The sequence below is a fragment of the Perca fluviatilis genome, chromosome 18 (assembly GCF_010015445.1).
Source record: "Perca fluviatilis chromosome 18, GENO_Pfluv_1.0, whole genome shotgun sequence".
Lineage (NCBI taxonomy): Eukaryota > Metazoa > Chordata > Actinopteri > Perciformes > Percidae > Perca > Perca fluviatilis.
This window is the reverse complement of record NC_053129.1, coordinates 15,587,742-15,601,372: the sequence shown is the minus strand read 5'-3', so window position 1 is coordinate 15,601,372 and position 13,631 is coordinate 15,587,742. Positions and strand designations below refer to the sequence as shown.

Here is a 13,631-nt window from a genome sequence, read left to right as displayed (position 1 = left end):
ACACGCTCATACAGTAGAAGGAATGGGTGATTTCTGAGTTTTATAACCACCCCAGGGTTTAGACTGTGTTTTAGAATTACAGCTGTACTTTCATATGGCTCTTTGTATTTTGGCTTACTTCTTGCTGTTGGGAATTTGTACCTTCAAGGTTGAAAGCACTTGGAATTGGAAGTCGCTTTGGATAAAAGCGTCAGCTAAATGACATGTAATGTAATGCAATGTGTTGACAACCCATGCACACTTCTAACAAACCAAAGAAAATACAAATAGCAAAAGCAAGAAAAAAGGCAATAGTGAATAAAAAATTGCCAAAACACTGTCCACTGCAGGGACACAATAAGAGAGAGAGAGAGAGAGAGAGAGAGAGAGAGAGAGAGAGAGAGAGAGCGAGATGATCAGAGAGATGGAAGACCTGATCCAATGTACAAAAATGCCCGCGCCCTCCTGCTGGATCTGATATAGTGTAATAGCAGAAGCTCATCTGTGCTCAATAGATAGATTATCTATAAATAGCTGGCATTATCGGACTTGATAAGAGGCCAGACAACTGTATCAGCTCTTATAAATCTGAAGCACCTCACATTCCAGGCCTCTGAGCCACCCTGGGTCATGCACAAAGCTTCCATCACAGGATGCCGTGGCCTTTCATGTCCATCCACTCCTCGAGCCTGCTGCCAGCGCCATAGTATCTCTGGGCTGCTCTAAGCGCACAGGCCACCAAAAGCTTCACTCAGCCATACTGACAGCACTGCCTGTAATCTAATACAGAGCGCTGCTTCGATGTTTTGACTAGTGGATTTATCAAATATTCACTAGTCTGGCTGTCTTTGCTGTCAAGCTAATGCATTTAAGACAGATCATCATTCAAGCCCCAGGCTAACTAAAATATGAATTTATGTAGTGACGTGTGTGGACTTTTCCCCTAAATATCCCTGTGTTTCCGCTTGTTTTTCCAGCTCGAACTATGACGTTATACGGAGACAAAAAATATACTGCTCTGGTTAAAGAGGGCCGGGGTGCATCGCTGCATATATCACTCCTGCAGCAGTGACGGTGGGGGTTGCTTTTTTTGAGTATGATGTAAACATTCTTTAGGTCAGGAGCTCGTTGCTGTGTTACTGGGACAGCTGAGTGGCATCTAAAAGTAGATCCTGCAGAATATGATCCCACAGAATATGAATATGACAGACTATGTATCAAATTCCTCCAGTAGGTTTGTCTTCATTATTGATTTATGGTTGCATTAACAATAATACATGAGCATGTTTCTTGTTCCAAAGTGCGTATGTGCTGCTGATTAATATGCTGCTTTAAACTTGAACTTGAGTGTACCTTGGGTTTTATTTTTTGGCATGTACTGACCACCTATTTCGTGTGTGTGGGTTTCTTACTGACACGTAGTGTTAATTAATGAGACAGCTACAAGTGCAGGACAGGGCTAGGTTAAAGAGCACTGGGCAACAGCATCATAATGTATTAGTATGACGTACCTATGCATGCATGTACAAAAACACGCATGGTCAGGAGCCAAATAAGGCTTTAAATGCAGTGACAAATATTTGCAGCTAAGGAAGCTGGAGCTAAGAAGCAGTTTTGCACTCCCAATTGTGATTGAGCATCACAGTTTTTTTTTAAAAGAGCGACGTACTGTATGAGGCCCTTCCACATTCCTCATGAAGAGATAGGAAGATTTGAATTTCAAATCGGCTTCCTGATTCTCCATTCATGACATCAATGTCACACATTCTCCCCTCTTCCTTCTTCAGAATAAATAGTTGCTGATTAGCGTGTTTGTCTGCGCTCTCACTTTGAGGTTTTGAGGTTGTTTTCCTGAAAAACTCGAGTGCAGATTGAAGAAACCGATGCGTGAGAAAAGCAGTTGGCCCGCGCCGGCATGTTCTGCATTTTTTAATCAGGGAGGAAACAGGAACTGATGTCACCGGGTCACAAACAGGATGCTGTGATTATAACACAATGAAAATGCCTGGCCATGCCATGGAGACCCAGAGGCCAAAGAGCAAAGCTCTAGCATGTGTTTGCCACTTCGATCAAGTGTGAAAGAGGGTGTGTGTCTGCTTGTAGGTGTGATGATGGTGGGAAGAAACTCAAAGTACTATCAGGCTGGGTCAGGTAACAGACCGAAGCATGAGGCGCTTTAACCAGATGATTAATCGTTGTGATAACATGTATGTTTTTCCTGAGCCAGGCCGGAAGCACCCTTTTCCAAACGTTTCTTCTTCTTTTTTTTTACCCACCACACACACAAGCCCTTAGATGAGGATGCCTAGGTCAACAGGCTAACAGGATGTGTGTGAGGGAAAAGCCATCCAATTCTCTGCCGAGTGTTGATTGCTGATGATTAGAGGGTGTTGACTGTCGCGGGATTTCTGTTAATTGGAAGCAGGAGAGGTTTGAATTTGATAATGCGGATGACACATTTCCTAAAATGGATTTTCAGACACGCTGCAACATATTTTAATAATGATCAGAGCGTGATATCTCTTTGACGTCAAATAATGATGGTATGTAGTATAGTATATTAAGAAGACACTGTGTGGAAACAACAGCATTTTCCAAAGGACAAGAAGGGCAAAGGGCAATAAGACTGAGCAGATGGCTCTGATAAGTCACATCATTTTTCTAAAAATCTTTTCACTTATTTGAATTCATAGCAGTTCCACCGGCTCCCATTTGGCTTCCCCTCCCCTCTGGTGCCAGGCCCTCTCCCCAGCTTTGTTTGCAGGAGTGGGTTGTACAGAACCGGGCATTGAAATATTGCTCTTAACCCTGAAGGGAAGGCAGGCAGTTGGGGAGCCTGTAAGTGCTCGAGTGTTTTTTTTTTTTTTTAAATGGGAGGAGGTCTGCTCACTCTGTGTCATGCACACGGGGCGAGAGGCCTGGCATATGCTGCTGTTTTTATGGCACTACAGGCTCACTCCGTGCTCCCCCACGGCATCTGTTTGGCTGGCTGTGTGTGTGTGTGTGCGCGGACGCGAGTGTGCGAGCATTATGAGGGGTGTGGGGGCGTTCCCCTTTGCTCTGCGCCTGGCTTTGTTTCGCCATTTCCAGCTTGAGGGGGTGGTATCCGTGGAAACGGATTTGAATTTCAAGCCAATTTAGGGCCAGAAAAAGACCGAGAGGAGGGTGAGCGGGGTGGGAGCCAAAGGCGTTTCCAGGAATTACTCGAAGATGCTACAGTCAGGGGGCTTTATGTTTCTACCTAATGTCCAAAGCATTATATGTGATGTGTGAACGTAGGAGAACAGCTGGATTTCATATTTATAAACCTGCTAACAATTTAAGAAGTCTAGCTGAGCAGTATTGGTATGAATTGAGTACAGGATGACATTTTTCTTCCCTGGATAATAATAATAATAATAAAAACAAGACACATTAGATCATCATTTGTACTCAATTTCATTATTTAAAAACACCTCAAAAATAATTTCCTTTTCCATTTACTGACATCAAATTAAAAACAGTTTTCAAGGTAGTTTTATTCTTCAGAAGTTTGGTCCTTATAAATATGCATTATATACAAAATAATATTATAAAACATATAAAGAGCAGTGTGTCATATTTAAATTAAACTCTGGAAATAATCATTTAAAAAAATTACATTATTGGTTCTGTATTTTTGAAATGTATTATAGGCAGGCAGTGGTGTGACAGTCTTTTCTCCTTGTTTTTCTTAGTTGGATTGCATAAAAAAAAAAAACTTTTTAAAAACACTTTTCTATGCAAACTTTTCCTTTCTCTTGGGTCTTGCTGGCACAGCACTGACTATTGCGCTCCTGTGGTTTTCTCTTCAAATCCCTGTTGATTAAAAACTATTTTCCTCGATTTTTCTTTTGTAGTGCAAATGATCCAAGAACAGACAAGGGCACAAATTTAGCATTCAAACCCCCTCTTTTAAGGCTTCTAGTGAATTTGGACTGCATACAATCTTCACCGTTGCATGGAAAAGTCCAACCAGTCATTTTCACGTGATTGACAGTTGAAGATTAGTTTCAGACATTCATAACTCTCAGCGTTTGTGAGGTTGGATTGCGACAGTGGGCGAGTTCACTCGTCTCGACCCGGAGTCTTGCATAGCAGGCGAAGCTGGCAGGAGTGAGTGTGTGGGAGGGGGATTTGAAGGGGTCAAATCTTAGGCACCTTTTTTTTTTTTTTTTTCTTTTCAAACTGATTGGTTGGCTGTCAAAGTCATCATGATTATCACAAAAGGCCAGATACGAGGGGCAAAGATCCGCCTTCACCTCCTTCTGCTGTCCAGGATGGCTGAGATTATAAATTAACATTTCACCGATGCTCTGTCCGTCTTCACACCTTGTCACATTGTCTATTCGCCAGTCGGTGTAACCGTTGTCACAACTGAGAGAGGTCCTTCACTGTACATGTTTTGAATACAAACACTCGGTCAACATAAAGTTTCTCAGTTCTGTTCGGTCTTGTTTTCTTTTTTTTTTTGAAGAGCAGAGGTTTCTGCCCTCTTCAGTTCTCAAGTGTTCCAGAGCAGCAGTGGACATCTAAAACAATCTCCAGTCTCTTCTGAGCATTTGTAAACAATCCAGAATATTTTATTCTGCCTCGATTGTGTCTTTTTCCTTTTTCACCCTCGCATTCAGACCCCTCAGTTTATACCTGTAGAGGGGGCAAAAAAAAAAAACAAGAGAGGAAATTTTTTTTAGTAAAAATACAAGAAAATAAAATAACACAATAATGCCAAAGCCCTTTTTTTAAACTCTTATAGGTCATACGCTCTGGTATCACCATTATATTTTCCTTGGAAATGAATAGCTTTAAAAATTCCACAAAATGCCACAGCAGTAAAACATAGCACCTCTGAGACCAAGCAGAGCCAAACATGTGTGAGGAATTAGTATATGTTCGGACTTTTAGGTCGTGACATGGCCAAGATAAAGAATAGTCAGTGTAATATACAATAATGCTAAAAAAAAAAACTAATAATGCAGTTGATTGGGCTTTCCCCCCAGCTTATACCCAGAATGCAGTCTTTCTACCAAAAGCATATTCCCCTGTCATAAATGTTGGTGCACTGGTGAGGGATGGCGCACTCGGGACGACATGATGATGCATTACAAGTGGAGGATCTGCGGAAATGCTGATGAAGATGTGTTTTTTTTTTGGCTTACCTCAGTTGCTATGACGCACTCCCTCCTCTCCTCTGCTATAACAAATACCGACTGGTACATGGAGTCTCTTGAGGAACATATCGTTGATATCCTACACTCTGGCTTTTCACTGCAAACACAAATCACACTTTGCGTTAACACAAACTAGAAGCACATGGCAGAGCTATGCATTAGGGCGCGCACACATACAGTGTTGCAGCAGAAAGCAAGCGTCAAATATGTATATAAACTTTGTGTAAATGGAGAACAATGTGTTTACAAGCTTGAAAATAACAGTTGGGGTTCAATGTTGGGATCTAACAACTGATAGGCAGTGTGTGAGTGAGAGCAGGGCTCCAAATATACACCATTATATGAACACAATAAATAAAAGGAAATGTCCTAGTAAAACGTCACACACGATCATATTTCCCCATTATAGTTTAATACAAGCATTGTGAATATGGTTCTTCTTACCTGTACATTTTACTCAAGGGCATTTTGTCTTCTAAACATTTGTCATAAATAAGACTTTTATCCTCTTGTGACTTTTCATCCTTGAACTCCTTTGATTTAGAGTTGTATGGGTCCAAGATATAGTTTTTATGGATAAAGTTTGATTTCTCGGAATCACAGTCCACCTCCAGGCTCATTTTCTGGTTGGTGTTTTTCAGCTGGGACTCGGGGATCAGGTTGTCTTTCTGAACGTTGGAGATGTTGTTCATAGTCTCCGTGTCTCCCCTCTCTCTTTGGGCCTGCCTGTGGATGTGCCTGAAAGCCAGGCCCACCATACACAGCAGCACCAGCAGCGCCACCAGCCCCACAGCCAGAGAAACGGCCGCCCACTGGAAGCCGTCTTGAATCTCTCCGTTGGTCACGGGAGAGGTGACGGCGGCGAAGAACTCGCAGCGCGGCCCGGTGAAGCCTGATGGGCAGGCGCAGGTTGCTGGAGGTTTGCCTGGCCCGCCGCCCCCAGTGCAAACGCCCCTGTTGAGGCATGGGCGAAGGGAACACTCATCCAGCGCTCTGTCGCAGTTGCGTCCCCCGTAGCCCGCGGGACAGGTGCAGGTGTAGTCGTTGATTCGGTCTTGGCAGGTGCCTCCGTTGAGGCAGGGGTTACCGGCACACTCGTTGATGTTAATTTCGCAGCGCTGGCCGGTAAATCCTGCACGGCAGCTACACACGCGCATGCCGCCGTGGATCAGACACAGACCACCTACACAAGAGAGGAGGATGGTTAGTGTCAACAAAAGACAGATTTTCCAAATGAGACATGCAGGCAAAACGACCGGCATCAGAAAGAACATGATCTCCAAAAACCTTCCCATGAGGCCCATTCAGTTCACACATCTCCATCAAATCCACAGTGTGACCACAGCACTGTGTATTGTTCTCCCAACACCGAGCAATCCCAGAGCCCTCCATGTTTACAAGAAGACAGAAATCGAGCTGTGCTGGACATTTGTCCCCTTTCATCAACAACCGCAGCGAGCTGTGGCGACATTTCCAAGCTGCTGCTCTGAGCCGCAGAGTGTTTACATGGAAGACAATAGACACCAAGTTCCCACCAATTCCTGTTGTTCCACACTGCTTCCAGTTGCAGGAATTTGAAGGGGGCAGAAAGAGCGAGGGGAAGTTCAGAAAGGGGGGCAAAAAGGGGAGGAAGACCGTACCATTAGCGCAGGGAAGAGACGTGCACTTGTCCACTCTCTTCTCGCAGTTGAGTCCGGTGTAGCCGCGGGGACACTCGCACATGTAGCTGCGGCCATTGTCCTTCTCCCAGCATTTGCCGCTGTGGAAACACGGGGAGTCGGCGCACGTCAGCAGGCTGTGCTCACAGTGGGAGCCCTCGAAACCTTGGGGACATGCGCACATGTAGCCACTGTCCAAATTCTATGGAGAAATTGCATGAAGGACAAGTGAGGCAGACGGTTTGAAAACAACGGAATCATGGGACTATTAAAATGTAATGTATCCGTTTCCAACTTACTGTGCATATCCCTCCATTCCTGCAGGGTTTGCTGTCACACTCCTGCATCTCCAGCTCACAGTTGACCCCTGTGAAACCTGGCAGACATGTACACGTATAGCTGCCCTGTCCTGTGTTCATACAGGTGGCGCCATTCACACAGGGATGGTGATGGGTGCAGAAGTTCAGGTCTGGGGGAGAGAAGAGTGTTTGTTTACAGGGAGCCCGCAGGGAAAAAAAAAAGAAAAAAAAAAAAAGAACTATCTACCCCGGATATGTACAAAGCTATGAATGGAACACTTCAGAGGAAACCTAATTTACTAATGCTTTCAAGTTAATTCAAATGAAAACAGTGTACAAGTAATATGAGAACATCTCCTAAAAAGGAACAGCAGCAGTGGTCCAAGTTGTCTGGTGTACCTTGGTCACATAATAGGCCTCCCCAGCCCTCCTGACAGTTACACTGCCATGGCAGCTGGCAGGTACCGTGCTTACAGGCCGGGTACTTCCTACACTCGTCACAGAAGGTACCCTTCCAGCCATCTCTGCATCTGCAAAATGACAAAATATGTTCCTTGATTAATCACTTCTTTATCATATTGTAGATCTTATAATTGCCATGACTAACACATCTGAATGTGGCACTTGAAACCAGCCATTTCACATTCTATTTAAACATGCAAACAGTCAACTTTAGATTAAATGAGAGTAGACATCTATGCTTTATAGCCCAGTCATGGATTAGCTAGTGATTACATAAGAAAGCAATCATCAATCATGCAACCAGACATTAATAGTTGCACCACAGTTGGATACAGTCATTTAAAGCTCATATAAATCCATCACAAAAAAAGAAAAAATGATAAGAAGGCATGATATACAGTAAGTGCAAAGTGAAATCATGCATCAGCCCTGGTGATTATGTTTTCCCCAACCTCATCACACATCAGTTATTGCATACAAGACACACTGTGTTTTGTATAACCATGCAACTAATAATAAAAGCATTGTCTACATTACAAACAATGTGAATGTAACTACATGTTAAACACAGGCAAACAATCATAAAAGGTATGTGCAGTATACTTAGGATAAAGAGTAATAATATAATAGCACAAAAGGTGAAATATGGCATTCAAGATTTCTGGCAGCCAGCCAACAGTCAAAGCATTTTATTCTTGTTTCCCATGAATATCTGTTTCTCAGCACTGTGGCGCAGCAACCTTGTCAAACCATGAGATTGTGGGTCTTAAGATGCACTTTTAAGGTTTCAACATTTTTGCTGAGTGAGCGTGCAGCTTTACGGTGTTAGGTATCTAAAGGGTTTAACCTAAATTTGGGTCAGTTTTAGCGGTGGGAATGATGGATTTGTGTCTAAAAAGAGGGCAAAATAGGATTCAGGGGGAATTTCTCACAGCGAGTGGGTGAGTGTGTGAATTGTCCTTGCTGGTGAGTGATACATGGTAGTAACAAGAAAGGAACATGGGAAGCAGAGAAGTCTGTGAGTGATGCAGGGAAAAGAGGGAGGGGAAAACACTTATATTTTGTTGATTTAGTGAGCTTAACGTCTCTTACTAAGATGCCAGAAAAGCCTATGTGGCTCTTCAAGACATTACACATCCCGCTGTGATTAGTTTTATATAAAAAATAATTTGCAGGAGACAGAGTTAATGATGTTAATATGACAATTAGCTTGAAAATGGATCTTAGAGAAACACAACCACGTGGATGTAACTACTGTAACTAATGTTCCTACACAACAGCCAACACTTATTTCAACACCTCACAATTATTAATACTTACACACACTCGCCAGGTTTGGAGCAGTTTCCGTTCCTCTCGCTGCAGCCCTCCAGACAGATGGCTAAAGCAAAGAGAGAAAAAAAAAAAAACACAGACATACAGTAAGTCTGTTGCTCTTTTTTTTGCTAATGCTCCCACCTAGGATGTTTTAGCATAACCGTGCATGGGGACAAATGCCAAATATTCAAAGTTTCACAACTTTCAAACTGTTAAAAAAATAACAAGTAGGAAGCAAACATTGCAGGCACTTAAAATGAAACATGAAGGCTAGATGCTAGAAGTAAAATAAAACTGTAGGAGCCACTCACACTCCATGGCAACCAAGGCTACAGAGCCCTCATTTTCTTGAAATAGCCAACTGTGATCCTACTTGTTGAAGTGAGGCCTCAATCGGTCTCAACTTTCCTTTAGAAGCCTTCATGTGATCTAAACCTGTCCGCCACGCCCCCCCCCCCCGCTACCACTGGGGAAATCGGTTGAGGGTTTGTTTGTCCTGTTTTAAGTGTACCGGTCTTGCATGAGACTGATTCGCAGGACAACATATCAGGCGACTGGCGGTAAGCGGCCGGTTTAGTCCAGAACAGATGCTTGCTCTCAATAGCGGACAGCTGTCACTATTGTTGTTTGTGGTCTGCCAGAAACATATTTGCAGCTGCTACTACCGCGCGCCCAACAATGGAAGGGACTCACCATCGATGGCGCGTGGCGGATAAATAATGCCGCGATTAACCTTGGCGCGTGCAGTCGCCTGAGCTCCTCCTATCAATGCCCGCGCACCACCCCTCCCCGTCTGCGGATTATGTTACCGGACACGCGCGGTACAATACTTTATGAAGGTTAAAAAAAAAAAGTGAAAAAAAACAACCTCTCAGTTCAAATGTGGCTGTAAATGCCTTTTAGACATACTTGTAACAAAACGCCAGGTAAATGCACACCTGTCTGTGTGAACTTAATTTGAATATTGACCAGCTATGGAAATCGTTAAGCTAGGAAGTGATCCTTTTAGTCTTTGCAGCTGTGTGCTCATTAGCCATTTGTTTCCGGTTTAATTAGGTTGATTTTGACCTTTACTGCTGCTTATCTTAAATGTACAATGTGCGCTTTGTTGTGTTGTTAAAAACCGAGTTTCTTCAACCTCCTAAAGTGTTTAGGCCCAAATGACCTGGCTTGTTTAAGTTGATATATGGGAGTGTGAGAGAGAGGCAAAATTATAGTGTCTGAAAGATGCCTAATCTGTCTTTCTAATGTATATTTTCTGTAGTCACCGACGATTGATGTGTCTGTAATTGCAACACGTGAGCCCATCTGGTTAGAATTTGGCGCCACAGTCAAAATAGCACATGCCATTTTCTCTTTCACCACCAAGTGACATGGATGACAGATCCGCTGTCACCCATGTGGCCACATATCCAGCACATGGTAACTATTACTCTCACGGTGCCTCCTTCCAATTCTACTCTTTGATTAATTTGTTTTGGTGAAAAGGGCCCTTGGTGTTGTGGAGCCAAATGGCATCGGGCCTCCTCATAGGCCCATTCAGCGATGTCCAAAACATGGGAGTGTTGGTCTATGATTTGGCCAAGTGGGTTAGCACAGTATAATGTGCCTGTTGTCATGCTAAACTGTCTGTCCCTCAACCCATATTCAGTGAGTGTTCACAAACCCACAACCAATTACACATCAGAATTATATGATTGCAAATTACATGAGACTGAAAATGCATTCTACACCAAAATTGCCTGTCAGACTTGCCAGATATCATCACGTCATGTCTTGCTATAGCACTCGACATTTTGTGGCCTTAATAATGATGACCTATGGGTTATCTTACAACTTAATAACTATAAAATCTGTAACTTGTGTATGCTCACAAATCTTTTTTCTCTCTAGGACCTACACCGTAATGTTGAAGGGCAAAGATCACACATCATGAGGAAGTCTTGCAGAAGTAACAACTCTTTTAAGGTAAGGACTGTCTACCCAATCCTAAAAAGAGTTCTTATCATACCGAGCTCCACAGCTAGGCCGAAACAGATTCCACTAGCTATAAGTCGTTAGCAAACATCTGGACGACCCTCTTGTGTTAAAAGAAAACACACCAACACTGAACAACTAAACTCCAGTGTCAACTACAATGCATAACTAGGCTGATTTGTGAATAGGCTTAGTAGATTGCTTACGTTCTTCGCAGTATTTCCCCTTCCAGCCAGGCAGACAGGATAACTGCCCGTCATGGTTGCAGGTGTAGTGGCCAAATCGGTCGTCCCTGGGCGCACATTTTTTGGAACAACTTTCTCCATAGTAACTTTCGTTGCAGATGAACCGGTAAGCATATCTCAGCTCAGTCTGCTTTCCAGTCTGCGTATCCTGAGACCAATCAGTTCCTACACCAAGCTGTCTTTGGATGGCCATAAAGCTAATCAAACACTCTGGGTTGTTCGTATCTGAAAGAGATAAAAAGAGAAGGAAGTCAGAATTAATGTAGGATATCTAAGCCTTTTTATGTACTGGGATGATTGTGGTTTTATGTCTACATCATAAATAGCTTGCGGGTTCAAAAGTCATCCACTTTCGCTTTAATAATCTGCCCAGTACCAAGCTGCATCCCTTATCAAATCCCATACAGTTTAGATGAAAGATAAACTCAGGTTGAAATTTCCTCTTTCTTTCCGTCAGCAAAAACATTCCCAGGCCCAGTCCCCTCTTCCAAAGGGCGGAACAGAGTAAGGTGTAAAATACAGGAAGATGTAGTCAGGGGTTTTTGGCAGGCACTGTGTATTCTCACCAAAGCCCACAGCTCTTTCCCACGACAAAAATAAACCAGAGGAAGTTCAATTGTATTGGGTACAAGAATGAAAAAGGTGTTCTGAAGTTCATAACAAAGGAGTGAATAGGCATGAAAATGTGTGAAATTATGAACAATTAACAGGAGGGAAATGTGGAGTGACTGAGCTGTATTTAATAGCCTACATTTATCTTTTTTTGCATGTATTTGTGCAAAATGGTAAACTAGCTGGAGAGCCTCGTGTGTTAAATGTACTGACAGAGCTCCCTCCTGTGGTAAAAACACGTCGTACTTACCTACAGGTAGACTTCCATAAGGTGAATGCCAGGCTTCAATTATTAATGAAAATGACCCCTAAGGAGAAAAAACATGCAGTTCATTAATATCCATTTGAATCTTTTTTCTTCTTTTTTTCTTTTTACAGATCTGATAATTTAGGGCAGAAAGCTTATATTTTTTCTTTTTTCTATTCTGTTTCATAGACTGTTGATGGTTGAAAAGAGCTCTTTGAATTTCATTTTAATATGTGTAACAATGATCATTGCAGGTCCTTCTGGATTTTGAAATGAACGACGTCGTAGCAGTCCAATCAGTTTGTCGACATGAGTATTAACTAATGATATGGATTAGATGAGCTGACCAATAACCGGTACGCTCCCAAAATGCATAGCAGTTCCCTGAAACAACATAATAGCGGTGGCTGTAATAAAATACATAAAGTGGATGTACTGCTCCACGCTCTTACCGGCCATCCAAAGGTGAACGGTATCTGAATCGGTCTAGGTAAAGTGCCACTGTCCTTGGCGCTGAAAGAGTTTGTCCCCAGCACTGCTGTCATTGTACTTCCAAAGATGCAGTCACCTGGCGAGACCACAGCCTGATAGTTCTTCAAGCAAATTCTAAAATAAGTCCTGCAGTTGGGTTTGCACGCGTTTCCGTTTGCCAGCAAACCTTTGTGATTTTTAAATTCGTGGAGATCAAGCTCAAAAACACCGGATCCAAATACCTAAAAGAGAAGGAAATATGATTTAAGAAAACGTCGTTGCGGTTACAAAGCCTAGGCTATAGTTTATTCTTAAAAAAAATAAAAAACATGAAACAAGTGGCTCTTCATCTGTTTAAAACCGAGAGGTCTCAGGACCACCCGGGAGATGTGTCATCCTCCTTCATACCTGTGATATCAACGTGGTGCTGAATGCGATGGTAAAGGTGAACCAGGCTGCCATCCTTCTCGCTTCTCCTATGCAGCCGCGTCACCAGCCAATAAAGCAGTAAAACCTTCCTATTCCAAAGTATTTACACCAACGTAAACAAATTAGGGGGGGAAAATCTCGTATAAATCCTTCTTCACTCCCAGGGAGTTCTCCTGTAGCTCCTTGCTGGTGTGCGTCAGAAGCGTCCAGAGAAAGCGTTTCAAAGTTATCCAAAGGTGATGGAAGACCAATATCCACAGCCGTGCTTCTTTCTGTCAGCAGGCGTCCCCTTCTTGCATCGTACTGTACTCCACAACGGTCACTCCGCTGTGTGCGCGCGGCTCAGAGAGCTTGTTTTGGTGCTGAACTTGGTGCGTCAGTGCGCCACGGATGTTCATCACTCGTCTTATTACTCGTGAATGAACCGTAGTGCGTCTCCTCCCAGATATATAGACTTGCACCGCGCTGCTCATTACATAAACTGCCAATCACTCCACTGACACCGCCCACTCCACATATTCAACCCCCTTCCCTTCCAGCCCAACAACAATTATCCAGATTTAATACCCACTGGCACTGTGCTCACTGACCACCATGGATACTGGGCGATTATTAACAAGCCTTAACATCTGTTGACTTATTTTTAGCGCACAATGCGCCCGGACGCACATTTACACATTATGGACAGTGAGTGAGGACAATAAAGGAGAGCCGAAACTTACGAGGATAGAAAGCAGGAATTCAAT

The 13,631-nt window shown here is 43.1% G+C and overlaps 1 protein-coding gene across 1 annotated transcript; it reads right to left on the bottom strand.

Annotated features, from left to right (window-relative positions):
• Positions 1–3,479: 3,479 nt before the first annotated feature.
• On the bottom strand, positions 3,480–13,290 carry dll4 (delta-like 4 (Drosophila)). Its single transcript, XM_039782510.1, has 11 exons — positions 12,865–13,290; positions 12,438–12,698; positions 11,989–12,046; positions 11,088–11,351; positions 8,908–8,968; positions 7,525–7,655; positions 7,126–7,295; positions 6,809–7,028; positions 5,613–6,351; positions 5,157–5,265; positions 3,480–4,644 (listed from the first exon to the last, which is right to left on the bottom strand). Exons 1-11 carry the CDS (start codon positions 12,916–12,918, stop codon positions 4,639–4,641), a joined length of 2,073 nt encoding a protein of 690 aa, XP_039638444.1. The 5' UTR covers positions 12,919–13,290; the 3' UTR covers positions 3,480–4,638.
• Between the last annotated feature and the right edge of the window lie 341 nt (positions 13,291–13,631).